The 27,489-nt window shown below is 45.4% G+C and overlaps 1 protein-coding gene across 5 annotated transcripts in view; it reads right to left on the reverse strand.

Annotated features, from left to right (window-relative positions):
• Positions 1–27,489, reverse strand: part of LOC102998465 (tyrosyl-DNA phosphodiesterase 1-like) — an 82,492-nt gene that overhangs the window by 24,189 nt on the left and 30,814 nt on the right. For 4 of the 5 annotated variants that reach the window (XR_009007365.1, XM_057542034.1, XM_057542035.1 and 1 more), the window contains exons 13-14: positions 27,143–27,250; positions 3,058–3,160 (exon numbers count right to left, since the gene is read on the reverse strand). Coding sequence is in view for 3 of the 5 variants with exons in the window: in XM_057542034.1 (XP_057398017.1) it covers positions 3,058–3,160; positions 27,143–27,250 (211 nt within the window). In the remaining 2 variants the exon portion in view is untranslated. The remainder of the gene's footprint in view (positions 1–3,057; positions 3,161–27,142; positions 27,251–27,489) is intronic. The other variant, XR_009007366.1, reaches the window with a different exon arrangement.

Raw genomic sequence — 27,489 nt, forward strand, 5'->3', positions numbered from 1 at the left:
TCTCAGGCAGCCAGATGTCCGGTGACGAGCCTGGCATGCACTCTGAGGAGGGAAAGCCGCTCCTTCACAAGCTAAGTCTCATTCTGTGCTCCTATAGCCTCAGCAAGATGACTAATTGCCTCCTGTCATAGATCTTTGGGTTGCCCTCAAAGTCAAAACCATAAATGTTAATTCTGTGAGGGCCAAACAAAGGTCTACTACTTTCCCAGAAGCTCCACGTAACAGTAAATGATGCAGATGAGTTATAGTAGCTTAAGGACAAAGTCTCCTATGTTGCAAGATCCCCTTTAACTGCTTTCTGCAGATAAAACACACATCAACCCACTTACAGGTGAAACCCTCTGGCAGTAAGTTCCTACCTCTTGAGTGGCTTCCTAGCTCACAACAAACCCCCTTTTCTGGAAACAGGCCCCTACTGGGGGACGGGGTTGGGAAGGAGAGAGGCGCGCAGGGCAGACCCAAGCTTGTGCAGTGACTGTGAATGCAGGACCCCTGGTAACAGGGCCGAGAAACCATGTGGTGGAATCACAGCAGGGGCGGCAGCCCAGAGAGCCCGCCTGTTGCCCGGGCCCCAGAGCTGGCCGGCCCATCCCTCCCACGTCTCGGCTGTTCCTCCCTTCCTTTGATTCCGTGACACTTCCCCTTCTGTGGGCCTATGTCAGCTTAAGTTCGTGTCTATAAAATGCACCTGAAAGAACTCGGACACCCACTTTGAGCCCCCTGGGCTCTGCACGCTCAGGCCAGGTGCCCTCCTCACATGTCTGAGCACCCAAGCTCGCACCTGGGACGTCTCTCAAAAAAGGCGTCTGCTTCCCTTCTACGACCTTCTTGCTCAAATTGACCCTTAGCTCCTTAGGAGGCAAGGTCAAATACTTGCGTACTGTCCACACGCCTCATCTCAGCGCTTTGCCCAAGTCATTTATGATTTGCTAAAGGACACGACGATCCGCCCAGATGGGAAAAAGTCTGACGGCAAGACAGCGGCAGTGTGCGGGTCCTTGTTAATGCTGTGGAGCAAGCCTGCTGTAAAGCACTGCTCCCCATGGGATCTGCACGTTGAGACGCCATGGAACCGCCTGCTGGAGAAGCCACTGTCTCAGTATGTCAACTACACGGTCCCCCTGCTGGGGGCCTCGCTCTTGAATCTGCTCGCACAGGACGGTGGGGGGGGGGGGTCCATTTTTTAATATTCTTGCCTGATGGTCTTTATAAATAACTAAATCTCTACTTTACCAAGAATGCGCTCTAGTGGGACTCGCTCTTATTCCAGAAGTATAGAAATAATAGTCTAGTCCAGAGTCAATTTGGGGATTCTAAATGATTATGCCCATTCTTTCTCTAATGTACAGACAGAGACAATATTAGAGGTAAAAATTAGTAGCTTAGAAGGGTTGAGTGGTCCTGGAAGTGCCGTACACTTCTTTCCTAGCATCATTTTCATGATGAGGGATAAGGTCAGAACAGTTAGAAATGACTAGAATTGTGCAAATGCTGACATGAAAAGCCAACCAAGAGCGACGTGGAATTTATTCCTTTACTTAGGTGATTATTGGGAGATAATTCTAGCCTGAGTTCGAAGCTACAGCCACTATAATCACACCACATGACTGTGTATTATTACCCTGGTGCTGAGAATCTCCTACCTCCCTGTGATACAGCTGAGAGATCACAGGAGAATCAGTTAGAGACAGAGGCTTGAGAGCTAGATCCACTCAGCGGTGGAACCTTAGGGAAGTCACCTCCTTGTCTATGGAAACCATCTACTGACGGGGCTGCGGAGGTGGTGATCTTTAGCTGTAAGCAGCATTAGGATCTGTTGTTTGACTCTACAGGAAAGAAACAAAAAGTGCTAGAATCTGCCCTCAGGAGAGGCCTGTGGGACAGTTTAGTAGTGAAACCCTCTGAGACAGAGAAAAGGATGGATAAAGAGTGGCAAGGGGAGGAGAAAGGGAGAGAAGAGCTCTTCCCCAGAGCATGCGTGAGAAAAGGAACAGTGGGGAGGCCTGTCAGGCTGGGCGCGAGGGCAATCTCAGCTCTCCTTGAGACGATACCCACACATCACAGGGCCTGGATATAAGTCTCGGGACAAGCACACAGCACTGCCCTGGCTAAGTCTTCTGGTCCAGCCCAAGTGGTTTGCCATGGGGCTGCATCACGTGTGTGTCTAGCTCAACTAGAGCAAGGGGCAAAAAAAAAGAAAAAGAAAAAAGCATTAGGCATCACATCGTGTGGACAGTTCCAACTGCATCCGCCAACGAGTGTGTGCCCAGAGTGGGGTTGGGGGTGAAAGGCGGGTACTGGGGACCCTGTGTGCCTCTTAAAGAGGGAACAGCTCTCTGGGCAAGAGGAATTCTAGTGTTGAGAGAAACATACGGCTTGTAAAACCCAGTCCCTACACGAAAACTAGCTACTCTGTTGGGTGTTCAACTGCAGAAACTGAGCCCTGTTCCAAAGCCAGGATGCAGGCTGGCTGCTCTGGTGCCCTTCTGGGGGGCTTCCCAGTGAGTCTGGTAACACATCCTCTGTGACCCCCGGGACTCTGTCTCTAGCAGATGCTGTGAGCTTCCCTGCCTCCCGGCTTGTGCTCAGGCCATTCCTCCCACGAGGCTGCCCTTAAAGCTCCTCTCCGCTGATCGAGAATACTCAGCATCCTTCATTGCCCCCAAGCCGACCAGCTTCTGAAGGCGGTCTCCAGTCACCTAGAACAAGCCTCGCACTTGGCTGACTCACCCCTTTGGTGACTTGTCACTTGCTACCTTATAGTAAATTTTCACATGCTGGTTCACAATCTTCATTTAAAGATTGTTATTAACTTTACCCAAAGCAATGCCTTTGATCACTAATCTGGAACACTCGAGAGCAGCGATCCCCTCACACCCAGAACAGTGATCGGTGAATAAATTCATCGGCTCGAGCCTGCGGTTGGGAGCACGGGCTCCGGGTCAGTGCACAAGCTTGCGACCTCCTGACCTCGGGCAGGTCATCGAGACTCAAGAAGAGAACACAAACCCCCATTCGCTTTACTCGTGACCAATCATCTATCAAGTGTGCACTTACAAATGCTGATGGGAGGAAAAGGACGCCAAGCTCATAGGAGCGGATCATCAGCTGGGCGCCGTTCTTCTCTAATGCTCCCCAGGCAGCCTTGGACAGATTGGCGCTGCGGGGACAAGGACAAGGAGAGGGTTGACTCAGTGAGGCGTTTTAGCGAAGGTCAAACTCCCACAGCTGCGAGAGTGACGGTCAACGGGTCAACGCCCGAGAGCCGCAATCATGTCCATTCAGCTTCTGGCAGAGTCCTGCATTGTGGGAAATGGAATGTAAATCCTGCTGTGCTATAATCCTCAAGATTTATCCAACTGCTTGGTGGGAATGTAAATTGATACAGCCACTATGGAGAACAGTATGGAGGTTCCTTAAAAAACTAAAAATAGAACTACCATACGACCCAGCAATCCCACTGCTGGGCATATACCCTGAGAAAACCGTAATTCAAAAAGAGTCATGTACCAAAATGTTCACTGCAGCACTATTTACAATAGCCAGGACATGGAAGCAACCTAAGTGTCCATCAACAGGTGAATGCATAAAGAAGATGTGGCACATATATATAATGGAATATTACTCAGCCATAAAAGGAACGAAACTGAGTTATTTGCAGGGAGGTGGATGGACCTAGAGTCTGCCATACAGAGTGAAGTAAGTCAGAAAGAGAAAAACAAATACCATATGCTAACACATATATATGGAATCTAAAAAAAAAAAAAAATATGGTTCTGAAGAACTTAGGGGCAGGACAGGAATAAAGACGCAGACATAGAGAATGGACTTGAGGACACGGGGAGGGGGAAGGGAAAGCTGAGACGAAGTGAGATAGTGGCATGGACATATATACACTACCAAATGTAAAACAGATAGCTAGTGGGAAGCAGCTGTATAGCACAGGGATATCAGCTCGGTACTTTGTGACCACCTAGAGGGGTGGGATAGGGAGGGTGGGAGGGAGACACAAGAGGGAGGGGATATGGGGATATATGTATATGTATAGCTGATTCACGTTGTTATACAGCAGCAACTAACACAACAATGTAAAGCAATTATACTCCCATAAAGATGTTAAAAAAAAAGATTTATCCAACTGCTAATTAGAGATAGCTTCACCCTCACCTGTGTTTTCCCCTGAGGGCAGCTATTAAAATAATTATCCTTCCTTAGGAAGACCCCCACCCCAAAACCGCTTTCCTTTTCACGACCCTGCTGTAGCCCTAGACAGGAGATCTCATTTTGTTGTATATAAAAGTAGCACTTAAGAAAAAAAACTATGTCAAGAAAATGCAAATCAAAACCGCAATAAGCTATCACCTCAAACCTGTCAATGGCTATCATTAAAAAGACCACAAATAACAAATGTTGGCGAGGATGTGGAGAAAAGGGAACCCTGGTGCAGAGTTAGTGGGAATGTAAACTGATGCAGCCACTATGGAAACAGTATGGAGGTTCCTCAAATAACTAGAAATAGAACTACCAGACGACCCAGCAATCCCACTCTGGGGTATATGTTCTATGAAAACAAAAACACTAATTTGAAAAGATACATGCACGCCCATGTTCATAGTAGCATTATTTACAATAGTCAAGATATGGAAGCAACCTAAGTGCCCACCACAGATGAATGGATAAAGAAGATGTGGTATATATTAGCGGTCCCCAACCTTTTTGGCACCAGGGACCAGTTTCGTGGAAGACAATTTTTCCACGGACTGGGGGTGGGGTGGGGGGGCATGGTTTCAGGATGATTCAAGTGCATTGCATTTATTGTGTACTTTATTTCTATTATTATTACACTGTAATATATAATGAAATAATTATACAACTAACTATAATGCTGACAGGAGGCAGAGCTCAGGCGGTAACGTGAGCAGTGTGGAGCGGCTACTGTAAATACAGATGAAGCTTCGCTCGCTTGCCCACCACTCACCTCCTGCTGTGCGGCCGGGTTCATAACAGGCCACGGACTGGTACCAGTCCATAGCCCGGGGGTTGGGGACCCCTCGTATATATAATACACAGACACACACACACACTAGAATATTACTCAGTCATGAAAAATGAAAAGTTGCCATCTGCAACAACATGGATGGACATGGAGGGTATTAAGCTTATGAAGTCAGACAGAAAAATACCGTATGTTACCACTTACACATGGAATCTAAAAAATAAAACAAACAACTATAAACATAACAAAACAGAAAGAGACTCACAAAGAACAAACTAGTGGTTACAGTGTGGAGAGGGAAGTGGGGGGCAAGACAGAAGTGGGGGATTAAGAGGTACCACCTACTGTGTATAAAATACATAGGCCACAAGGATATATTGTATAACACAGGGAACAGAGTCAATATTTTATAAAAACTATAAATGGAGTATAATCTCTAAAAATACTGAATCACTATATTGTATACCTGAAATTAATATTATAAATCAACTATTACTTTAATTAAAAAAAAAAACTATGTCAATGTCATCTTACAGAGTAGTATCTTAAGCTTCACATTCCCTTTTCTGCCTCTGGTTTTGGCCAGGGAGTGCTAATTTCTACTTTCAATCAAAAGAAAACTGCTCCAAGGGCACTAGATTGGTATTTGTATCCAGAAAGAAATAGTGCCTTTACAATCATGTTTTATGTGGACAAAGAGTTGTAGATACGGCTGAAAATCCCACGATGCAGCGGGAAGAAGGCAGCTTGGACCTGCCCGGAGGCACCAGGATGCAAGCAGGCTGCTCAGGAGTGGAGATGGAACAGCTCCGAGGCATCTTCAGAAACTCTCTCCTGCAGCAAATCAGGCCGAGAGCTCTCATCCACCCATTAACCAGTGTAAACCCGCTGGGACCATTTTTTTCAATTAGGCTCACCCAAATTCTATCTCATTTTTAGAATGGAGAGTAAAACCTCAGCTATTTAGACCCTTAAAGGCTGACTTTGTGGATAACAGAAAGATTCATTAAAGATTCTTTCACTGGGGCATCAACCACTCTCCTGAGCCAAGGGCTGGGACTGCTGTCGTGGAGATTGAAGTCAAGTAGAAACAGGTATCAATAAGGTGAAAAGAACGATCTCTGTTTAGCATTCTATGGGAACGGACAAGGAGGAGTATGGAAATCAGAGCTAAGGAAGCTCTTAAAGCAATTAAGCTATAACTTCAAAAAAAAAAAAAAAGGGTATTCACAGACCTCCCTACCTTCTTAAATGGACCACACTGAGGACAGGGGACCTTTCTTTGATGCCCAAGAGCCACAATCATGAACATCACCATCGGTGACATGTCACAAAGACATAAAATGCAGAGGAAGTGGGAAGTTGACAATAAAGTGATATTACGACTCTAGAAAAACAGCTTGCTTTTATTTCTCTCGCCTGTTAGTAACATAAAGTGACCGCCTAGGCCGAGACACAGGTTTAATGGCAAAACCAATCAGTGAGCGTGAGGTGGAAGCCATCTTCCTATGAATAATTTTTCCAGCTTTCTAGATTATCGCCTTCCTGGTAACTCCCTCAACTTGTCGGCAGAACATTATAGGCGAGAGGCACTTTCCGGAAGGCTTATTCTCACTCTTCCCTCACTAATCACGTTTTCCTCAACATCCTAAGATCTGAGGGCTTATTCCAAGGTAAAGATCAGTGGAAATCATGAGAACATCTCCTCAGACGGTTTCCTGCAACCCTCCTTTGTATTTGGCTTCTAGTAGAATTCTAAGCATCTGGAACCTTAAACTCTATCCTGAATAATGAGACTAAAAGTCTCTTGTAGGCTGTCTAGGTGATAAATTTCTATTCCTGAAATAGCATCTCTGATACTTCTCTACACTCTGAATACACTTTGGATCACTGGTACGCAGGGCGGCCAGCACATGGGGTACATATTTGCAGACTCCGACCCGCCTGCTGTGCGTGTGGATGGGCATCCGCCAGTGTCTGGCAGAGGCACGGTGGCACCACAGGGCTGTTTATGACAAGCTTGTTTGTTCCTGAAACGCCGAAGGAGTTCCAGCTTCTCGTCTTCTCCATTCAGGACCCACGTCTACTGCCCGCCCTGGCTTCTTGCTGTGGCCACTATCGCCCCTCAAGCTCAGCTCTCCATGACTCTTCTGTCTCCTGCTGGCCTGAGCTGCTTCTCCCCCAAGTGCTGTGCTTTCATTCTGGGTACTGGATGTGCTTCATCACCTGAGAGCGTTGGGGTCTGAACTGACTTTGCATTCTCCGGGGTATCGAACATTTGTAAGTTGGAGAACTTCGGAGAGTAGGACTCTGGATGTCCCGTGTTGTACTGTCCATCAGAAACTCTGCCCGAGCCATTAAGAGAGTCATGGTGAATGAAACAGTGGCTTCTGGGGGATGGAGGTGTGTATTTGTCACAGTTCAACCAGAGAAGCAGAACCACTTTGGGTGTGTGTGTGTGTGTGTGCGTGCGTGCGAGTGCGTGTGTGTGTGTGTGAAATATACAATGTATATAATTTACAAGAATTTGACATCAGGAAAGTAGCTGTGAGAACCAGTAAAGCAGTCTGGGTAACGCTGCTGTCTTTGCCCTAGAGCCGCAGCTTGAGGTCTGCAGGGTGGACACAAGCCACAGAGGATGAATACACAGTGGAGAAGAACAAGCCAGAACCACAAGCAACGAGCTGAAGCCACATATACAGGCTCAAACCATGTCTTTTCGTGCTGCCTCTGGCATTGAGGGTGGGGTGTCCTGCAGAAGCCGGGCCCTCACCAGAGCTAAACGCACATACCTGGTGAGGTCCAGGGTTAGAGAAGTTGCAGCAGGACCAGGAAAAAACGCAGCAATGCAGGGCCAGCTGCCACCTCATGCCGAGAAGGTGAGCCAGCCCAAGGTGACAATGTGTGGGTTATCACAACACTGCGCTTTGCATCTGCCCTCTAAATCCCCACAAGAATCTCCTTTGGGGCCCATCCTAACCAGAAACATACAAGAAAACTAACCGGAAACATACAAGAAAAGGGACTCTGCAAAATGTGGTTCAGCCCTGGCCCAGCCCAGAAAAGGGACTCGGCAAAATGTGTAAAACTGACACATTACAAAGCCTCCACAGGGTGGGATGTTTTTTTCCTGAGCCCCTGCTAAGGTGACCAACAGTCAGTTATTCAACTGGACAGTTTATGGTCCCCTCAATGACCAGGAGCTCGGCTGTGGTCAGTTCTCTGCCACGGCCTTCAGAGCGTGGCTGTAGCTAGAGATCTGATCTCAGCCCACACTATGGGAATTCTGTCCCACAGTTTAAAGCTTTAAGAGTAAATTTAAACTAATAACGTATAACAGAGAGTTCCTGAAAGAAAGCTCAGTGAAGCACAGGAATGCCACATAAGGGACACGGTGAAGAAAGGAAGGCCAATGCTGAGAACAGCTCCCTGGACCCCAAATCAGGAAAGAGGGTATCGCCCCCAAAGACACCCAAAGGCACTCCTCTTCCTCCGGGCCTTAGCTTCTCGTCTCTAGAATGAGGGATTTCAGCCGATGAGGCCAAAAATCCCTTTCCAGACAACAGTCTACAATGACTAGAGATGTCCATACTCGCCTCTAACTACCTCAGTCCCTCCACCTGCCTACTCCAACCGCGAAGATAAAATCCACGATAACGTGTTGGGAAAACAGCCACACGAGAAAGGAGAAGGGAGCAAGGAAGGTGATCTCTGGGCCGACCCTGCAACGGCATCTGAAAGCCTAACATCTCATAGCAGAAGCAGCAGAAACCATTACCTCCAACCCCAGGGTGAGCGCTGGAGCGGCTGACCGAGTTTACTTCTAAGATTCTGTTGCAAGGTGTCTGAATCCCCGAGGATGACTGCTGCTTTGGGAAATGTGTCCTTTGATACAGCACTTCTTTCACGGTTGGTACCTGATGTTGGCAGTGGCTGCCTGGAGCGCAGAGACACCTAACAGACCGAGCTTTTAGCCACGCATCCCGGAGGACGGGGGTGGGGGAGCAGATGCTCTCACAGACAGATGCAATAAACAGAACGTTGACAGTGGACGTGAGAGAGGATGGAGATGGAGCAGCTGGGGTGACGAGGAGGGAAAACGATCAACTCGAGCTCGTGCTGTCACCCTGTCCTCAAACCCCACAGCTGCATGCCTGTCACACACACACACACACACACACACACACAGACACTGAGTCACCTTCCCCTTTGCATTTGCTGTAGGTTTTCCTGTATTGTGCTTGGGCTCTGTTTCTTTTTATGTACTGAAAAATATTTTTGAGGAATACTGAAAGATATTCTCACTGCAAAGGATGTGAGTTGTATCTAGGTATATGGAAGGAAAGAATCTTTAATTTTGATGGATTCTGTCAAATTTCTCTCTAAAACTATGTCTTAATTCTGCCAATTATCCACTTTTAAATTGTCATTGTCTTTTTTATTGACATACAGTGTGCATTAGTTTCCCGCTGCTGCTCTTACAAACTGCCACAAATTCAGTGGCTTGAAACAACACAAATCTTTGGTCTTACACTTCTGGAGGTTGGAGTCTGGAGTGGGTCTTGCTGGGCTAAAACAGGGTGTTGGCAGCTTCCCTTTCTGCCCCTCCAAACCTGTTGTCTGCCTTCCACTCAAATAATATTCTTAACTGCCAAACCCCGTGGGCTTCTAGACCAGTGGTTCTCAACTGGGGGTGATTTTGCCCCTAGGGGACATGTAGCAATGCCTGGGACATTTTCTAGAGGCCAGGGATGCTGCGAGATACCCAACAATGCACAGGACGGCCCCGTAACAAAGAACGACCTGGGCCCAGATGTTCAGGAGTCCCGCGGCTGACCTACCGCTGTAGACCTCTCTGCTGTGCTGATGTGGTTTTCTCCTCCTCCTCTGCCTCTGGTTTCCTTGGCTTTCTCTCCACTTGACTATTCTGGTTCTCTCCCAGCTCTCTGACTCAGCTTCTCTCAGATTTGCTGCTCTTTCCACCCCGAACCGTACCCTCTAAACTTCTGCTCTGCCCTTGGTTCCTCTCTCTTCCCTGCCACAGCGACTTTCCCACTCACCACCCGCAACCGTTACTTTAACAAGATGAGGCTCAGACTCGTCCAACTTTGATCATCAAATTTCCAAACGGGCATCTGCACCACAAGCTGGATCTCTCCACTGGGATATCACATGGTTACCCCAAATCCAATACCCCAAAAACCGAAAACTATCAGCATGCCTTCCCCTCTGAAAACCAGCTTTCTTTTGAATTCGATTCTGTCCACGATCTCAGTCAGGCTCAGAAATCTCAGGGACTTTGGTCTTGTCAGTTCCACTGGCAGCTATGTACAGTCAGAGATCAAGCTTTTTTAACCCCTTGTAACATTCTCTTTCTCTTTCCAAGAAGATCTCCCTAGTTCAGTCCTTTCCATCCCAGACTTTAGATCCAAACGGATTGCCCTGTCTCTGGTTTCTCATTCTATGTCTTCCTCCAGTGGCTCTCCAAGTATCAATGCATCCTTTCTCCTGAAGCATATATAAAGCAAATGTATAGCCTGGCACTTAGGAACCTCCACAGTCTGACCAAGTTTATGCCCTTCAATCTTCTTTCTTTCTTTTTTTTAAAAATAAATTTATTTATTTATTTTTGGTTGCATTGGGTCTTCGTTGTTGTGCGCGGGCTTTCTCTAGTTGTGGCGAGCGGGGGCTACTCTTCGTCATGGTCTTCGGGCTTCTCATTGCGGTGGCTTCCCTTGTTGCGGAGCACCAGCTCTAGGTGCGTGGGCTCAGTAGTTGTGGTGCACAGGCTCAGTTGCTCCGCGGCATTTGGGATCTTCCCAGACTAGGCCTCGAACCCGTGTCCCCTGCACTGGCAGGCGGATTCTCAATCACTGCGCCTCCAGGGAAGCCCCCCTTCAACCTTATTTCGCAGCATGTCTTTTCATGACTCCCCTACCCTTAACTGAATTGATTTACCGACTGCCTCCATATCTTCGCAAACATCATTTCCTTGTCCACGATGCCTTCCACCCTACCCTCTCCTGTGGATAACTGAGCCCTTTCCCCTCCAGCTCTTTCAAAAAGCTGTTGATGGCTATTCCAGCCCACAGATGTCTCCCAGGACTGAATCCTGCAGATGTCAGGCGGGCAGGAAATATCTAATTAATTTGAGAAAAGAGACTAATACACAAAGGCTTAGAAGGTACAATTTATCAAGACTATTTTGTTCATTGTGGTTAGAGAATTAAAAACTTTTAAACCACAAAATCTAGGGAAAAAGTCTAATTGTTGACAAGTAAGCAGGAGAGGCACAGTAGGCCAGTGGGTGAGAGCAGAGTCTGAGCTCACATACCTTTCAATCACAATTAAAGCCAACACTGCTCATCTTCAAGTTCCATACCTGTAAGGTCTGGTAATGCAGCTGCCTCATAAAAGTGACGTGCAGATTATATCAGATAAGGTGTGTAAAGTCCCAGGCACATACATGATGCTTAATAGATACTACCTATTACCATCACTGAATACTTGGCTAAATTTATGGGAGGCTGACTCTGGTCCTCCTCCCTGGTGTGACTCACCAAGCAATGGAATTGTCCAGAAGGCAGGTCCATTTGGGCCTCCTAATCCTAGAAGGTTATAGTGGTAGATGGGTCCAAAAATCATTCATCAGATTGCTTCACTGATTCAATAATCCTATCACAAGTCCCCGAGGCAGAGATACAGTGAGCTTCTATTTTATTTTGTAAAGTATGTCCAAAGGATTTTGGTCTCCTTGATACAGATATATGTCTACCAATTTTCAATACAGATATGAATGATAAAGTGCCAGGAACTTAAAAGCATGGTTAAAATTAAACCAATCCTGCAGATGTCCAACAATCTTGTCAGATTAAGTACCAAAAAGGACACATCACATGAGCTGTGTTTTGGGGGCTGGTATCTGATTTATAGATACAATGTATCAACAAAGAAATGCCAGCAGAAAAAGAAAAATGAAAATGATTATGACCCATGTTTTTCCACAGATAAGCAAGAGCAGAGTCTAGAAGAGATAAGATACGTGGGTGTGGGCTTTTGCAAGTTACAATTCTGACAGATCACCAAATAGACTGAGAAATCCACTTGCAACCTCACTTTGTTTCTCAGTCACAGGCATGTTACGACCCCCTTTTGAATCTGGATTTGGAAGCCTAGCTTTCAATCCACGGCACAGTCCAGCCTAGCGGTCAACTTAGTCTGTAAAAGAATCCATCTCTCTTTGATCCCACAAATCGAATCACATGGGCTTAAAAAGCCATCACGTCAGCATCCAGAATCCAAAATGACAAAAAACACTGTCAAGTGGGATCAAAAGTTGCTTATCAAATTTCGGGTCAAAACTGGTATTTAGAACACCATATCAAACAATTTCAGTGTATACTTAATAGTAACCAATGTGATAACCCAAAACTGATTGCTATTTCATTTTCTACTGAAACATTCCATTATTTTGGTCCATCTCCTATAGTGGAAAGGCAAAACAAGAACTTGAAAAGAGAACACGTTCGTAAGATTTGAGTTTTGGTTTCGGTCAGCTGTTACCTTGGGGTCACATCCTTTGGGCACCAATTTCTTTGTCTATAATATGGGTTTAACACCATCTGTTCACTTCACTGGGTTATAATGAGGAATGAATAAAATGATCTAGGTGAAAAGTGCTTAGGAAATTGTAAAGCACGGCACAAACGAAACATTTGGCAAGTATTAATACTTTGAACAGATCCATGAAATTTTGTTAGAATAGGCTCTGGGAGGCTATCTACTGTAATATATTTTTAACTTTTTTTTTTTAACCTGGAGAGTCCTTTGTTCAAAGGAAACATTTAAAGCAGGACAGTGAGCTCTGAAAGTGATTTCCAGGACCCTGAGGGCTCCAGGGAACACGGCCCCAAACCACTGATCTAGCCCAGCCCCTGGTTTCCCACGTGGGGAAACAGCTCAGAAAACGGAAGGAGCTGTGGAGAGCAAGGGTGTGACTGCAGGCAGTGGACTGTTTATAATCCAGGTAGCACTGAGAGGTCTGATGAATAGCCAGTATTTGGTCGATTCCCTTAGAGACCTTGAAAGGCTTTCTGAAGAAGATCCCTCCCTGAGCCCCCAAACAAAGTCTGTGACGGCAAGTACCTCGCCTTTGCTTCCCTGGGTCCCACAGTGGGGCAGCCTCTGGGAACCTCACAGCCAATAGCACCAAGTACTGATGCCGCAGAGCCAACAAGTGGTTTCCCCAGAAACCTTCCGAGACGGCGTGAGGGGCAGCCTCCTTGGGGTGAGCGACCAGCTCCACGAACTGTGCCTGCGTCTGTCACTTCCTCAGAGAGTTCCGTTCACGACCTTGCAGGTAACCCAATTCTTCCAGCTTCCTCCCGCCCTGCTCTCGTCAGCCTGTTCCTCTGGATTCTTCTGTAAGGTTTCTATTGCGAACGCCCCTCTGCTTTTCCCTTCTGCGGCCACCTTTACAGTTCTGTGTCTGGAACTCTGCACCAGTCTCTCAGTAGTTTTCTCTGCCCCCATGCTTTATTTCCTCTATTCTATCCCATAAACCAATTCCAGAAAGAGTCATGACTTAGAAGAAAGAGCCGTTCACGTGCTGGTTCGACCATGTCCTCGATGAGCAGCCTCGGCTCTGCACCCGTTTCTACATTCATAAAACACCTGCTCCACTTAGATCGCAGAGGGCATGGGGATGGCCTTATTGTGGGAACACTACATCAGTTATAAAGCCTTGAACAAGGACAGACACCATCAGTAACATTAGCAAAACACTGTTGGCGATCTCACTCCCTTGTTCAAAGGCATTCAGTGCTCCCCACCTGCGAAGCCTCAAGTCCTCTGCCCATCAGACCAGCGCCACAAGCCCTGCCCCATCCACTGGTCAGGCTGCCCTCCCACCCTACAGCTCTCCGTGCCAGCCCAGACCACTGCCCCCTCTGGCAGCGCCCCCTGCCTCAGGACTTCAAGTACATGATTTCTTCTACCTAATGTTCCACCTCGGCCTATCAAACACAAAACGTGCCACGTCCCGAAGCTTCATCTAGCTATTTTAGCAGAAGTGATCTCTCTCTTCTCTGAACCACCACCCCTGCATTACTGCCACCCTGGATGCCCTGAACTGCCACAGTGTAAACTGTGAATTCCCCTGAACACACACACGTGCGCACACCCACCTACGTCCCGATCAAGCTCTCGGTAGATGGGCAGATCTAGTGATCAATATCCCAAGCTCGGGGACGTCTGCAGGCCCATAGGCCCAGCATGGTATCAAGAATAGGTACTGAATGTGCATCTGCAAAGGCAGAGCAGATGAGCAAAAGACTGAATGATAAGGGACTTCAAAGCAATGTGGGACGACAGGAACATCCAGCGGATCCAGGCTCTAGGCGGCATGAACCACTATGCAGGGTGGTTGAGTTTGGTATGAACAGTGTAGACGGGCAGAAGCCAGAAGAATCAGGCGCTCGAGAAATCTGTCAGGTGCCCGGATGTTGACTAGTAAGTGGGAACTGATGACCAGGATGAAGAAGTGTTTTAGGAGAACCTGGAAGGTTGAAGCACTGGACCCTACCAAAGCCTGGCACAGACCGGATGCTCAAAAGACTAACAGAGGCAGGACACGCAAAGGCTGGGAGAAAGCAGCACCAGGCCTCTCACGGCCACACTGTCATCTGAGCTTGCGCAGCAGGGCCCACAAATGACAGCTACGGCAGAAACCACAACCTTCACTGGGTGGGGAGGGGGCGGGGTGGGGGCGGGGAAGCTATGGCAAAGCGATGGGTAGGAAGTCAGAGCATTTTCGTCGCAGGGCCAGGAGAGAAGAGCCGGGGAAAGGCCTGGCTCCGCAGTGCTGGAGGCTGTTAGCGGGGAGGAAGCACGATCTGACAAGTTGCTCTTAGGAAGGGGGGCTGCAGTGGGTTTTTGAGCTGCGTGTTCTCCCCAGAGGCTTAGCCAGCAGTGCTGGTCCCGAAGCACAAGGCAACAGGGCTACACCAACTAGAACACAAGCTCCTTGCGGGCAGGGACCATGCCTGTCTTGTTCATCATCCATCAACAAAGCCTAGAGCAGTGTCTGGCACACAGGCAAGAAATATTCATGCTAGACTCTCTGGGTTTGAATCCTAGCTCTACCACCTTGCCTACTGGGCCACGTTATTCAAGGTCACTGTGCTTTAGTTTTCGTATCTCTAAAATGAGGATTATAGTACCTAGATCTCGACTGGGAGGATTAGATGAGTCAGCATTAAATGAGTCAGCATATAATAAGCACCACACAAGTATTTGTTATCATTTGTGAGGCGTCTTCTTTGGAGGCCAGTTCCTGGTGCAGAACTCCCAGACAGTACCTCATCATCTCTAGCCACAGGTACAGCTTGTCACTAGCAATGCCAGCGTACAAAGGGTCTAGAGGCCCTAGGTTGGGGGTCTCAAGCTTTCTCCCATCAGGGATAGTGCTTCAGGAGACTTGCTCCCACGAGCATGAAAAGCGGCATGTACTGACCTTGGTCTACTTGTACCAGAATGCAAGAAAGTGAGGGACCTTGAATCATCTCTAACATATAAAGGAAGTCATTTGCAGACTTTCATACTAATAACCATTATTTGTAACCAAGTACTTGAAGCATACCAACTTGGAGCTGCAGTGCCAGGCAACCAAGTCTACTCCAATGACATTTATGAATATTTTTCTGTGTGATCCAATCTGATTTTTAGCAAAAAGCTCAGACAAAGGAGGAAAAAGACTATTTGTTTCAGAATCAAAGGAACTCATAAGAGAAACATTGCATAGCTATGTGGAAAAGCAGAGGGGGGGAGAGTCTCCTTTATGTTTCCTCAAAAAGCCACAGTCGTTTTCTAGTCAAGCACTTGTCTTGTTTTCCCCTGAAGTGGCAGCACTAACATTTCTACTCATACCAACTATCCTGCAATGCCTGTCGGTTGCTAGGCAACTGTAGCAGGGATTGCTGCTTTCTGCCCACCCAGAATGCACAGCTTTCATAATTGTTCTCACTGGGTTTGCCAATTACTCCTAGCCACTATCTTCTCAGCCAAGGTTGCTTCTTCAAGCTCATCTTCTTGCCTGCTTGGTCCTGTGGTAGAATTTAAACACTGTATTTGTCATTATGTTCCAGTAATTCCATAACAGGCTGCCCATCAAACACAGGATGATTTCACAGTAGGATGGAGAACTATAAATAGCTTTCCATAAAAGCAACCAGACAAAAGCCAGCCAATAAAACATTCTAATAAGTTCAAGCTAAAGTTCTAGTTTTAAGTTTCTTTGAACATATTCTTCTGGCTGAATATACTTGCCTTGATTATATAGAATAATTATGACCAGTTTTTAACTTAACCACACTGAGTTGAGAAAAGGCTATACCTATGGAAAATTTTTAGGTCACATACTACACATCCATATGTCATATAAACAAAACAGATAAAGTCTTGATAAGTTTTCTTGACTCCCCAGAGGCCTAATGAACATGACCTTAATAATAACACATGGTTGTCAGTAGCCAGTAAAAACCAAGCAGTTGACTAACATCATCATACATCATACCGTTTAATGGGTAACCTTCACACTTACTTCCTATCCTCCTCCTCTGAGCATTCCATAAGTGAGAAAAGGCTCAGATTAGAAATGACTTACCCGGGGGGTTGGTGGTGCTGTGATGAACTGGGAGACTGGGATTGACATGTATACACTAATACGTATAAAATGGATAACTAATAAGAACCTGCTGTATAAAAAAATAAATTAAATAAAATTCAAAAAAAAAAAAAAGAAATGACTTTCCCAAAATTTGAGAGGCAAAGCTAGTAAGCAGCAATGCCGAATTAGGACATGGATCTTTGGACTCTACCTCAGGGCCATTTCCTCCACAGTATGATGGCTGATTGGATAAAATCATCATCTGAGGTACCTGAGTTTGAAAGGGCTGATGGGGTTAGAGCTAAGAGACTAGCAGTAGTGGTTTGGGGTTGAGCAGGATGGCTGGGCAACAGGAGTGGGAACACAAACCTGCTCTGCATACCCTTGTTCTATGATGTGTGGATATAATTTATTTGAACAAAAGAGTTCTGAAAAGGGCGCTGATTCAAATACGTACCGGTCCCTGACCATATGCTGGGCACAGTGTTAGATGCTGAGGATAAAGGTGAGTAAGACCTGGCACCCACTCTCAAGCAGCTCATAATAAATTGAGGCCAATGGATGCCCAAAGACCAGCAAGGGAGATGTAAAAGGACCAGGCAAGAGGTGCTTGAAAACACAAAGGAAAAACAATGAATCATGTCTGCTGAGCTAGAAGAAGTTGCAAAGGGGAAGATTTGAGACCAACCTTAAGGATAAGCTTAAGTTTAAAAAAAAAAAAAAAAAAAAGATAAGCTTAAGTGTTCTGGACAGTACAGAAAGGAAAACATACTTAAACCTGAGAAGCGGTCAGAAAAATGAACGGTACTGTAGTTAGATTAACAGGGATACCACACATTCATTCAAAATTTCCTGAGCCACTGCAGACCAGGTACTGTACTAGGTGCTATAGTTAGTGGTCTGAAAGAAAACACAGACATTACACAAAATTACCAAGTGTCAGGAAGAGCATTTTCGTAGGAAAAAAAGTATGGGAATTATGAATTCATTTTCTCTTAGAGTAGAACAAAAACTTCTAATGTATACAAGTCCAATCATGTGGAAACTTCATTAAAAATGGTTTTAGCGTAGATTTAGGTGATGTGACAGCTCTATACTAAAACATAACCCAGGATCTATAAAAAAGGTTTTCAGTCAGAATCCCAATCGCAACACATCATGAAAGAGAGGAAATGAAAACGTTGTGATATTTGTGTATTTCAAAGGATAAATAAAACAGAAGATGAAAACTATATTAAGGCTAGCATTTTTTTAAAAATTAATTAATTAATTAATTTTTGGCTGTGTTGGGTCTTCGTTTCTGTGCAAGGGCTTTCTCTAGTTGTGGCAAGCGGGGTCCACTCTTCATCGTGGTGCGTGGGCCTCTCACTATCGCGGCCTCTCCTATTGCAGAGCACAGGCTCCAGACGCGCAGGCTCAGTAGTTGTGGCTCACGGGCCCAGTTGCTCCGCGGCACATGGGATCTTCCCAGACCAGGGCTTGAACCCGTGTCCCCTGCATTGGCAGGCAGATTCTCAACCACTGCGCCACCAGGGAAACCCAAGGCTAGCATTTTTATAAGATTTCAGTCCCTGATCTTCAAGCCAGTTTCCACATTTGTGAAATGTCAACTGGGTAAAACCAAGTCCCTATGACCAGGAAGCCAACATCCTCTACTTACGATGGGTACAGAAATGACCAGTGACCATTATGCACACACTACAGGAAATACGTAAAGTACACTTCTAAAGTGATGAGGTTTTTTTGTTTTTTTCTGGAAATTAGATCTTTTAGGATCCTACTTATCTTTTATAAGACTTACTATCATTATTATTTTTTTTTTTAATTTTTTTATTTTTTGCTATCATTATTTTTTAACAACTCTACACAGCCTAGTTAATGTGGTTCTCCAAAGCAATCATGCTGCAGGGTTATGACCTCACTCCAATAAAGCTGCCTTCTTTGGCTCCAAATAATGCTAGAACTTCACTTCTTAAACAGCCTCTAGAGCCTGAGGTTCAGTCTTTTGAGTATATTCAAGGGGCATTTCCCTTAACTATGGAAAATAAACCTCAATTTTAAAAATAGTAAGAAATATTTCAAGTCAAGGCTGGAGAATAAGATGGATGAATCAAGCTGGGTAATGAATACCAATGAGGCCGGTGGAGGGCAGAACTGGAAGACAGCCCCCAAGATTTCTGCCCCTGTCCCCGGTGTACGTATCCAGTATAATCCCCTCCCCTAGAGTGTGAGCAAAAATTGTGAATACGATGGGATTTCATTCCCATGATTAGGTCACTAATCCCTTGACTTTTAAGTTAATCAAAAGGTTTGGGATAAACCTCCTGGGTTGGCCTGACCTAATCAGGTGAAGCCTGAAAGGAGGGACTGGGTCCTTCCTGAGGAGAGATTCTCCTGTTGATTTTGAAGAAGCAAACAGCTACGCTTTGCCATAAGCAACTAAATTCTGCCAACAACCAGTGAGTTTGGAAGAAGACCCTGAGCCTTAGAGGAGATCATAGCCCTCCCTGGTCAACACTCTGATCCTGTGCAGCTAACCCATGTCCAGACTCCTGACCCACAGAAACTGCAGGATAATAAATCTGCATTGTTTTCAGTCACTTAGTCTATGGTAACTTATTACAAAGCAACAATAACCTTATACAAGGCCTAGAACAGAAGCGTGTCTATTAAGAAACAGGACTCGTTAATGTGCCATGTAAACCCATTTTGAAGGAAATTCCAAAGAGTGGCAAAAGGATGTGAGCAGTGGCACTATTCTTCATAAAATATCTAGTTTCAAAAGGTGACCACCTTGAAGGGCAACATTTCTTTGGACGTGCAAATCTGGCTTATTAAAAAAAAGAAGTCTCATTTTTAGGTTAGAGTCAAAATTCACATTGCTTATCATCCATCTTGCTTATTACTGTTATAATTTTTTTCTGGGAAATTTGTTTTAGTAAAAAGTACTTATTCATCCCAAACGTGAACATTAACATGGAGGGGTAATAGCTCGAAGTAGTAAAGTGTCAAAAAAAAAAAAAAAAAAGGGAGTTAAACGCATGTTGCTTTTGATGTATTTATCTTTCACTAAAATCCCCATTCTTAAAACATAATCCGTCCGCCACTTTGTGGATGGACTGTCAGGTTTGCTGGCATTATCGTTTCATTCAGACTAGAATCCACGGTTCTCTCTACAACCCCACCTCATCACTCTAAAGTAGGAAAATGCATTAAGTGAAAGAACAGCAGCACTCATAAATCAGTTGTTCACAGAGTTCTGAATTTATTCTCAAAGACGACAATATCATCCACCAGGAGAGACAATCTAGGGGATATTTAGAAAGGCATGGGGCATCTGGATGGCTTTCACCGTGACATGGCGGTTCGTATGCGAGGCCCAGGTTACTAAACACCCTATAACGCACAGGACAATCCTGCACAACAAAGGATTATCTTGACCAAAATGCCAGTTACTGCTCTGACCTCCCAGGCCCTCGAATCCCACTCACTCCAGCAATACCCACTTGGTTTCTCAATCACAAACCAGAATATCCCCAACTCCGCCTCTCTGCCCAGAACGCTTTCCCCCAGCTCTCCATCCACACGGCTCCCTCGCTTCTTTCAGGTCTCTGCTTAAATGTCACCACGTCACTGAGGCCCTCCCTGACCATCCTATTCATGAGCAGCCTCCCTTCCTGACACAGGGATAGCATAGTGCCTGAGGATGTTACCGGGTTCCTGGGCGCCTGTTGACCCTCTCTGTGCTTCAGTTCTCCTATCTGTAAACGGGACTAACAGCTCTGTTGTAGGGTTGTTACGAGGATTACATGAATGTATGTGTGTGTATGGACTGTGCTTTTAGAAGAACGCCTGGAACTTAGCGTAAGCACTACATGTTAGCTCTGAAAATCTAAAACAACCGAAACAACTGAAACCAACTTGGAAATTAAGCTATTACCTAACTTATTATATTTAATAGCAAAACTTAATTCTGTTAACTCATTAGGTGACAAAAGTTGACCTAAGCTAACATGAGGCTACTTGTAACACCACTAAGGATGTTAATAGATGGTGTATGTGTCATATTATGTTCCCATGCTCCAAATACATCTTGTCTCAAGGATTTTGAGTAAAGGACTGTGCACCTAAATTATTCTTCTACTTTATTTTTCTCTAGAGCAATTATCACCGTTTGATACATATAAACTTGGTTTTTGTATAATTCTCACCATCATAAAGTCAAGGATTACATTTTATTATTGCACTCCCTGCACCTGGAGAAGTACCTGCTACACAGCAGGTACTCAATAAATACATGTTGAAATGAATGGTTAAATTTTATGATGCCCAAAATACAACATAGAACATTTCTTAGGTAGAAGGAAGATTATTTCATGGAAGATGGTGACCAGTTAGTTGTTCTTTAACTCAGGAGGGAAGGCTTGGATCCAATTCATCTGTGTGGCAGTGGAACACTTGGTTAATGTGATGTTTAGTCCCTGTATGTTCCTCCCCTCCCAGGCACCAAGCTTGTGCTCCACTCTTCCCTGACCATCCACAAAGGCCCAGGGTGTCCATGATCAGTTCCAAAGAGAACTCCAAAATACACCATGTGTACACCGACCTTCTGAGTGCAACATCGCCAATAAACAATTCCACTTGACCACCCCACTATAATAAATCAGTCTAATCGAGTTGACCATTCTCCCACCGAAACCAGTTTCATTTCCTGACTTCTCTATTGATGATGGTGACCATCCCCCATCTCCCTACCAGCCACACCCCAAGCCCAGGACTCGCCTTTGTAGCATCTCCCACAGTCAATTACGCACAAAGTCTAGGCAGTGCTTTCAATGGTACAGCCTCCATCCTGGCCTTCGTTCGATTCCTCGTTAACAAATCTGTGCTGAGCGCCCCTCCATGCCAGGCACCGGGGGGCACTGAACAAGACGGAAATGGGCTTGGCTCAGAGGTGAGAGGGGAAGCCAGCGATCACACAAGCAACCACACTGAAAGGGAAACAACACAGACCATGGAAGAAGCCCAGGGCATATGGACACCCTGCCTGGAACAGAGTAGTGTCTGGAAAGAGCAATGGCTAAAGTAAGTAATATGTGCACCACGAGTTGTTGGATAGATGGACACCAGGAGGCTGAGGAAGCAAGGAGAGTTTCAGTGACGTTTAAGCTGAGAACTGAAAGTCAGCGTAGGCCTTGCTGGGTGAAAATCTACTTATGCAGAATGGTCAGAAAAGAATTACACCGCAATTACATAACACATATACAACCAGCTGTTTGACAGAACCTCTTTGGTCCTAATGCAAATTCCATGAGAGCACGAACCTCTCATTCTAATGGTGGGGTAGGTAACACGGAGGGGCCACACGCACTGGACTATCACTAGTGACCCCTGTGTCAAGATCGTGCCCTTCCACTTCCAGTTCTTTCATTACACTTTACCAGTGAATTTACCGCTCTGAACTTAAAGGTGAACTCTTCTGCCCGTGGGTCAAGTCACCACGCGTGGCACCTCACAGCCTCGTGGCTGCTGTGCAACGAGGCGTCTGAGACTCAGAGCGGTTAAGAAACTCGTTCACGGCAGAAGGCTCGTCCAGGAGTAGACAGATCGTCTCGTCCAGGACCATCTGATGATGTAAAGCTCGTGCTCTCTCCTCTCTACAAGGTGAGACAGGACGGTGAGCTCCCAAGCACACGCACAAGTGCTCTTAAGGATGTGCAGGGCGGAGAGACCGGTAGAGGCTGGCAAAGCCTCCCCGAGAAGAGGCCAGCCCTGAGCACAATACTGACGAGATGAGCAGAAGCTGGAGAGGCAGAGGAAAAGGACCAAGGCGTCTGGAAAGGGGACTCCGTGGGCTGCTGGCAGGATGACTGCAGGGGCAAAGGAGGCCAGCCCGGCTGCTGCTGGCAGTTCCCGCCAGGGAGTACAGGAGAAGCAAGGTGGAAATGGGGTGGCCAGGGTCTAAATGCCAACGGGGGACTCCAGACTTCAGCTTACAGGAAACGGGCGAGGATTCTGAACATGGGACGATGGGGAAGACCCGCATCTCTGAAAGATGAATGGTCATGGACAGCGAGGACAGGTGGCCTGGGGAGAGGATGACCTGTGCGGCGGGACAGCGGACAGGCAATCATTTCAGAAGTCCAGGGACTAGAAAAGGAAACTTTGAGACATTTGAAGGACGAGTAAGCTTTGACAGCTATTTCGAAAGCATCCACGTGCCCACCTCAAGAATACAGTTGATCTCTTCCTACTGAAATCATTTCTGTGTCTGGCTTCTGACATCTCGGAGATTCTGAGCATCTCAAAGGCAGTACGTAAATCTTCTTATTGTTTTATCCCGAGTGCCCAGCATCCACAGGAGGAAGGACCTCGGTAAACGCTCCAAGGGAGGAAGAGCACAAGAGGACAGCTGGGCTTCAAGCCTGATGAGAGTGGGCAGGTGCCTCTGGGGCAAAGAGGGATGCCGGGAAAGGAACCGCCTTCTAGATAGACGAGCTCGGTTTGGGAGATAAGGTTGGAAACAAAAACAAAAAAGAAAGGAGTTACTAGTAGATGTCACCTCTACTTGGGATCTGTACTTGCCCTTGTTATGAAAGGGCTGGAGAGCGGGCTCTAAGTATGTTCTAAATTGTTACAGAAGTTACGTCTCTCAGGTATCCTTTCATAAAACTGGAGTGCTATGGGGGCTTTTTCTCTTTTACATAACAAAGAAAAATGTGCTGCAGTTTCTTTTGACCTAACTGGTCTTCACAGAAAACAGGAGCACTAAAACCGTATCTTAATTAAGAGGCATTAGAAGGTAGAGCTGAAGAGTGCCAGTCGTGGAGCCAAATGCCTGGGGTTCAAATCCTGCTTCTACCACTTACTACCGTGTGACCACGGGCAGCCTTTTCAACCACTCATTTCTCCAAGTCCTCATGGAGCTGTTGTGAGCATTCAATGAATAAACGTACATAAGGCATTTAGAACAGTACCTGGCATGTCGAAATCCCTGAATGAATCTTACTTGTTATCCTTTAAACATCTTGGCAAGTATAGTTTTTGGTCTAGGTGTTCCAGAATAAAATTAGAAGCCACAGATTCACAAAGACAAATTTCAAATTCTTCAATTAACTTCCAAGTTATAATTAAGCCAGTCAGTATTACAGCAGACATTCACAGTACAAAACCACCACCAAATATTAAATGAATCAATTGACAGTAGATGCTTTCTGGACTTAAGTGCGAGAACACAGGTGCACCTGTCTGAGAAGATCTATTCTGAAGGTATCTGAATCTGTTTTTATTCATCTAGCTGCATGGACTCACTCAGATTCTCCCTGAAAGCCCCATGGGCTTTCTCAGTTCTGTGCCCTTCGTCCCCTAGCCCCTCGGCTCAGATTCCCCTCCCAATCCACCTGGTTTACTTTCAGACCTACCTCGAGACCTACCTTGATACCTACATGAAATAACACTTTCTTAGCTTTAGCTGGTGGTCTCTCACCCAACCAGACCCTGCTCCAGCCAGAAAATATGTTTCTAACACTGGTCCTTACACAGCGGAACGACGAGGGGCCAGCGTCGTCTCTCCCCGCAGCCCCTGCACGGCAGGAGCACGCCTCACTCTTTTTCCCAGTCGTGCTCCCAGGGCTGACCACACACTGTCGTTAAACTATGAAACTCAGCCCGTAGAAAAGGATTACTCACGGGGTTAACTTAATCTCAGCCTCCCTTAGTGCCCTTAAATCATAATCAGTAAATCTCATGCAACTGCTGTGAAGCACATCTATCCTTTTCACTCCACTTTGAGGAAAAACAATCCCCAAATTGTCTTTTCCAGGGAAAGTAAAGAGAGGTTCAAGACTGCAACACAGGACTGGAGACTCGAGACTCCAGGCTGTGGGCTGGCCCTATGGATTCTGGACTTTGAAGCTCCCACAATCACGAGTCAATTCCTTAAAATAAAAATACCTCTCTGTGTATCTCATCTACTGGTTCCATTTCTCTGGAGAACCCTGACTAACACGGCAGCGCGAGAGGAATCGTCCCTCCCTTCCCAGGACCCAACGTTTCCATTTCCATCCTACAGGCCAGCCCTCCAAACAGCCTCTCCTCTCCTTTATCCCTGGGTCTCCGGCACCAGGATTTCCATCTCTAGTAACCCTCAAAGACCCACAGCGAGCACTCTTACATAGAAGACTTCGACACTAACATCCTGGAGGAAAAGTCTACCCAACGGCAGGAAGGGAGTAAAAGAGATCACTTCTGATCACTCCATGTGGATAAAAGGTGAGCTGCACGCTTTTGAATGCTTAATTTCTCGGGGCACCTGTTTTCTCAGCCAAAAAACCCATGATGCTAGACAAGACCACTTTTCCCCAATAATTGATATGTTTCTTTATAGTGCTCTGACCCTATTTTGAGAAAAAACATTCTGCTAATAGTTAAGAGGATTTTAACCAAAGTTGGAAGAATAGCCTTCAAATTCAATTCAACATTCCTGCAAAATGGTATGATTTCAGTAAGAGCACTGATGAGTATAAAAACATAATATAATAGGTAGAGAATCTGTCAGATCTGATTGAGGGAAATGTCACATCATTTCAGGTACTCAACACAGAGCAAAACAACAAGCTTTGTAATAAAGTAGCCCTTGGGATGTATGATGGCCTACCACTCCGCAATGCTTCCAATGGTAGCGTTGTAGAATCAGAAGTAAGTAGATAATTTCATTGAGTCCTATTGATTCATCAGCATATACAGGAAGCAAAGGTCACACACAGCATTGACAGAACCGGTATTAAAAGCCAGGTTTTTCTCCTTGCAACTTTGTAAGCCGGTTTAACAGACAGGTACTCAGCATATAGGTGAGCTGACACTGAAATGTGGTCTCTGAATATCCAGGTCCCTTGGGAGGCTGTTCAAGGATCCACGTTAGGCCCAAATTCATGTTTTTGTTGGTTAACTTCGTAGAAGACTGGCTAGTATTATAACTTAATTTCTCATCACTTGAATTCAGGAATACTGGTAATGATCTAGCTTTCTCAAGTGTGTTTTATTTAAAATACACTTGGGGGAGGAAGTAACAATCTCCCACTCACCAAGGCCCAAACTCCTCACCCACAGAGGGGTCACACGGCCTCCATGCCTCCGCTCTCCCTGGCACTTCCTATCTGTCTCAGGCAATGACTTCTCCACCCAGGGGATCTACAGTTCAGGTCTCATACTCAGGTAACCTACTCTTCACAGGCAGAAGTTTCTCTTTTTATAGGCACACAGCAAAGAGAAGGGCACTAATTCCCCTGGCCATCCTTCACAGCCTTGAGGGCAGAGCTTGAACAAGTGTAATGACAGCTCTCATGTCATGGGCTGATATGTCTCCAGCACTGGGCTCTGTCATTTAACTCTCACAATAACCCCCAAAGGCAGCCATCACTTTTCCCATTTTATACAACAGGAAAGAGCCTCAGGTTAAATAAATTTCCCAAGTTCACAGAGCTAGTAAATAACAGAATAGTCCGATCTTTAGGACTCAAGAGTATGCTTTCCCATTGTGCTATGGCTCCTCAGAAACGTCTGGGAAGCCCTCTCTCACATCTAACCTCCACCACTAACACTGTTTAGTCTCGGACCCGTATCCGGAGGCAGGGGCAAAGGTTAGCCACTAATTTCCGTAAACTGGGAAAGTAACTTGGTTGCTTCTAAGTGGCTCTTTGGTTGAAAAGTGTGTTCATGAAAGCTTTTAAACTTCTGTTTAAAAGTTTGTTCATCATTAAAGAAATAATTCTGCTCTGTGATACCTTAATTAGTTGCTACTGGCATCAACTGTGTTATTAAATTATGAAGAGATGCCTAACGGTCTCTGTTCAGACTAGAAGCCAGGAACTAAAGCTCTAGTCTAGCTCTATTTTATAGCTTGTTATAAAAACAGACACAAAAATGCTAATAGGTAGGGACTTTCTTATAGGGGGTGACAAAAATAATCTAAAATTGGATTATTGTGATGGTTTCATCATTCTGTGAATATACTAAATCATTAAATTGTAGACTTCAAACTGGTGAATTTTATAGTACGTTAATTACATCTTAATAAATATGTTTAAAAAAACACAGAGATTTGATTGCTCAAGTTTCACTTATCTAAGAAGAAAATAATTAAGGGATATTAATTTTACCATGTTATTCTTCTTCTGTATTTACTCCAAATGTCAATTTGCCTAATTCCTATTTCTGAAGTATTAAATACAGAAGTAAACACAAACTTTATGCAAACCGTGTAAACATCTACGTTTATAAGTAAAATCAGGCAATGATCCCTCTTCCAAGGGATTCATGACGTGGGCCTACTTTAAATAAGGCTCATATGAGACACACACATACACACAGAAAACTCATGACAATCCACAAAGTCACTTTTTGGAACCCTATTCCGTACTCTTAGCAGGAGTTACAAATACACTTTAACAACTCCTCCCATCAGGAATGTAAGAACTACGTACCTTGTGACAAGGAACCACGCAAGTTGACTGAAGTCTGGAGAGGGTCTCATATATGTCTTAATATGTGGCATGGCATTGCTGCGGCCTGACGTGTCGGCTGACCATTTGCTAGTGACGGGAAAGACACACATCACTAATTAGAAAATATAAATTGGTCATAGTCCTAGTATGAGGAAACTGTCTCAAAAGCAAAATCCTATCATCTAAAAAACAGTGAGTACCTCGTTCTCTGTGATATGACCTGTGATATCTCCTTAAACTGTATTCAGCTAAGAGCACAACACATGTTCATTTTAGAATGTAGGTACGTAGAAGAAAAACTTACCACCACCTACAAAAAGCACTGT

The sequence above is a fragment of the Balaenoptera acutorostrata genome, chromosome 3 (genome assembly GCF_949987535.1).
Source record: "Balaenoptera acutorostrata chromosome 3, mBalAcu1.1, whole genome shotgun sequence".
NCBI lineage: Eukaryota > Metazoa > Chordata > Mammalia > Artiodactyla > Balaenopteridae > Balaenoptera > Balaenoptera acutorostrata.